This window comes from Lynx canadensis, chromosome B4 (assembly GCF_007474595.2).
Source record: "Lynx canadensis isolate LIC74 chromosome B4, mLynCan4.pri.v2, whole genome shotgun sequence".
Classification (NCBI taxonomy): Eukaryota; Metazoa; Chordata; class Mammalia; order Carnivora; family Felidae; genus Lynx; species Lynx canadensis.
In genome coordinates this window covers 74,997,936-75,001,200 of record NC_044309.1, presented here as the reverse complement: position 1 = coordinate 75,001,200, position 3,265 = coordinate 74,997,936, and the positions used below count along the sequence as shown (strand labels likewise).

Genomic DNA, 3,265 nt, shown 5'->3' with positions numbered 1-3,265 from the left:
TTAAAATGCCATTCAATGAGAAAGGCAAGTTGACTGAAAACTTTTGAAATTTCCAAAGTAGAAAACAGATCTAAAATAGGACAAAATGTTGGAAAAGCTGCAACAGGTCTATCTTACATGACATTCTGAAATTAGAGAACAAGAGACATTCAGTAGATGTTTGGTTAGTGGAGGTGATTATTAGGCAAAATTGCTTTAGCCAAATTTCCTTTAGGAAACAAACAAAAAGTAAAGAACAAAATCTTAGGTGGATTTGCTGGATCAGTGGAAGACCCAGGGGAGGCCTGCAGAGGGCACTACCGCGTGGGAAAAGAGGCACTGTAAAGTGAGTATGAGGGGTACAAAAAGTAAGAGGGAGCCTTAAACAGCCTCTTTTTGAAGGCTGCCTAGTATTTTCCAGTTACCAGACTTTGGAGAAAAACTCACAGGCTTCTTGGAACCCCAAGTTATAATATTTGCCTTGGAGTAGCGTTACAGAAATCACATTTGTTCTTTGCCTACATTTCTATGCATTCACGGGGGGGGGGGGGGGAGGTGGGCAGTGAATGCCTGAGATCCATCCTTTAAGCTAAGCAACGAGTTGCTCTGCAGGGCAGGCACAGACCTAGGTACCTGAAGAGTATGAATAAGCATAAAAAGGAGAAGGAGAAAAAGAGGAAGCAGAGGAGGCAGTGGTGGGGGCACCACAGCCACGTTCTGATTCTGGCAGGAGCAGTGCGGCGATTTTCAGCGGTCCTGGCATCACTGTGATCCCTCTCCTCAGTGGTCCTGGCCCTGGTGCCCCCCCCCCCCCCCAAGAACACAGCAGCCAATGTAGAACTATCAGCTTCAGTGTAAGGTTGGAATGACTTCTTCATTCTTTTTTGCTTCTCTAAGACCCCCCTCCATCCTTTCCCTTTTGGCCATCCTGTCATTCCAACTTCCTAGAATTAAATCCACTTTCATTTAAGGTATTTTAGAGTAAATTACAGTGTCTGTGTGGCTTAATATTTGGATTTCTAAGATTTCTAGGATGCTTTGGCAAATGGTTTTGTGTAGATGTCTAGGATGCTTTGGTTTTATGCTGTTTTTCCGATTAGTCTTCTCCATGACCATCCTTTTCCCCCACCCCCTCAGAAAATTCCTACCCAGGTTTCTCTCTATGCACTTCTTTTCTTTTTTTAAATTTTTTTTTTCAACGTTTATTTATTTTTGGGACAGAGAGAGACAGAGCATGAACGGGGGAGGAGCAGAGAGAGAGGGAGACACAGAATCAGAAACAGGCTCCAGGCTCTGAGCCATCAGCCCAGAGCCCGACGTGGGGCTCGAACTCACAGACCGCGAGATCGTGACCTGGCTGAAGTCGGACGCTTAACCGACTGCGCCACCCAGGCGCCCCTATGCACTTCTTTTCTAAACCTCATCATTTTCTCCAGAACAAGATATACCATACTTAAGCCTTCTGAGCCACCTGTAAAACCTAGAAGGGGAAACTTGCAGGGCTGCTATAGGACCCTACAATGAATGAAATTCTCTGGCATTTGCTATAATGCTTCATAGGACTTGTGGAAGGTGTCTGCCGGCCTGGAGTTTAGCCCCGCAAACTGACTTCCTTTCTCAGACACCTTCAGCTGCATCTGTCTTGCCTTTAAGACCCTCTTCAGTCAGAGCTTATCCTAAACCCACCTATCACTCACACTTCCACAATCTCAAGCCTGTATCTTTCTTCCTTTAAAGACTTTGTAGCAAAACTTTACCCCCAGGTTCATACCCACAGGAATCCATGTAAGACTTCAACACAAGCAATTTCCCTAGTGCTAAGCATTTTGTTAATGTCTTGCAAACAAAAGGAATAATATATATCTATGTCTGTAACCAAATTACTTTAATTGAAATGATTACCTGACGGATGTTTTCTGCCTCTAAGAAAGAAAAATATTAACCAAAGCAAGAAAATACCTTGCTGCTATTTTTTTGGTGCAATTCCAAACAGAGGCAGCTTTAAAAGATATTTTGTCATATCTGACTTTACGAGCAAACAAAAATTTTCCTTCATGCTTATTATTCAGGTATTTTTCTGTAATTCTGTCCTGTTTCCCAATCATCCGCTGCTTGTCATCTGCTACCTGAGATGTTGTAAACTTTTCTGCAACATGTTTTTCAGAGATGCTTTTACTTCCTTGTTCTTTAGGCTATAAACAAGGGGATTCGCTAGGGGAGTGACCACACTGTACTGCATGGAAAAAACCAACTCCCACGGGGAACCTGAGGTTGGCATGAGATAGCGAAGAAAACCTGAGCCGTAAAATAAGCTCACTGCGGTGAGGTGGGAGGAGCAGGTGGAGAAGGCCTTGCTTCTGCCTGAGGTGGAGGTGATGCTCAGGATGGTGGAGACAATACGGGCGTAAGAGAAGAAGACCAGAATGAAGGTCCCAAAGGCATGCAGGAGGGCAGAGCCGAGCAGAACTGCAAAGTTATCAGAGCTATTGGAACAGGATAGAGGGAACAGAGAAGGAATCTCACAAATGAAGTTGGAGATGACTTGCGTCTCACAGAAGTCCAAATTCCAGGCTAGGAGGGTATTGATGAAAGCATCCAAAAAGGCCAGACCCCAAGATCCCCATGCCAGGCCCACACACAGCTCATTGCTCATCATCTGACCATAGAGTAGAGGGTAGCAAATGGCAGCATAGCGGTCATAGGCCATGACTGCAAGGAGGCAGAGCTCTGTTCCCCCAAAGGCAAGCACAAAGAAGGCCTGGGTCAAACAGTCTTCCACTGAGATGGCTTTCTTCTCAGACAGGAGGTTCTCTAGCATCTTGGGCACAGTGACCGAAGAGTAACAGAGATCCAGGAAGGAGAGGTGATTCAAGAAGAAGTACATGGGTGTGTGAAGATGAGAATTGGTCCTGATAACCAGGATTATCAACAGGTTCCCTGACAGAGTCAGGAGGTAAACTACCAGGAAAAGCACAAAGACTAGAGCCTGGATATGATGATCTTCAGGGACTCCAAGAAGGAGAAACTCAATGATGGTGCTGTGATTTACCAAGGCCATTTAAAGATGATAATACTTTGGAAGAAAACACAAAGAGAAATAATATATCAACCATCTCCTCTGGCAACCCAAAGCTTCTACTTATTCTATGTATATACACTTTTTTTTCTTCATCTGCTCATTTTTGCCATACTTGTTTAACATCTCTCATGCAGTCCCTTGAAGCAGGCATGGCCTTCCCTTTTCTGATTTCCTGGTGTATCAGCCCTGAATATTCTGTGCTTTTTC

At 44.4% G+C, this 3,265-nt stretch overlaps 1 protein-coding gene across 1 annotated transcript; it reads right to left on the bottom strand.

Annotated features, from left to right (window-relative positions):
• Positions 1-2,101: 2,101 nt before the first annotated feature.
• LOC115518936 (olfactory receptor 8S1-like) lies at positions 2,102-3,037 on the bottom strand. The gene has a single exon (XM_030322527.1). It carries the CDS (start codon positions 3,035-3,037, stop codon positions 2,102-2,104), a length of 936 nt encoding a protein of 311 aa, XP_030178387.1.
• Positions 3,038-3,265: the final 228 nt, after the last annotated feature.

Coding starts and splice junctions, on each gene's coding strand:
- LOC115518936 (XM_030322527.1), bottom strand. CDS start 3,037: ATGGCCTTGGTAAATCACAGCACCATCATTGAGTTTCTCCTTCTTGGA.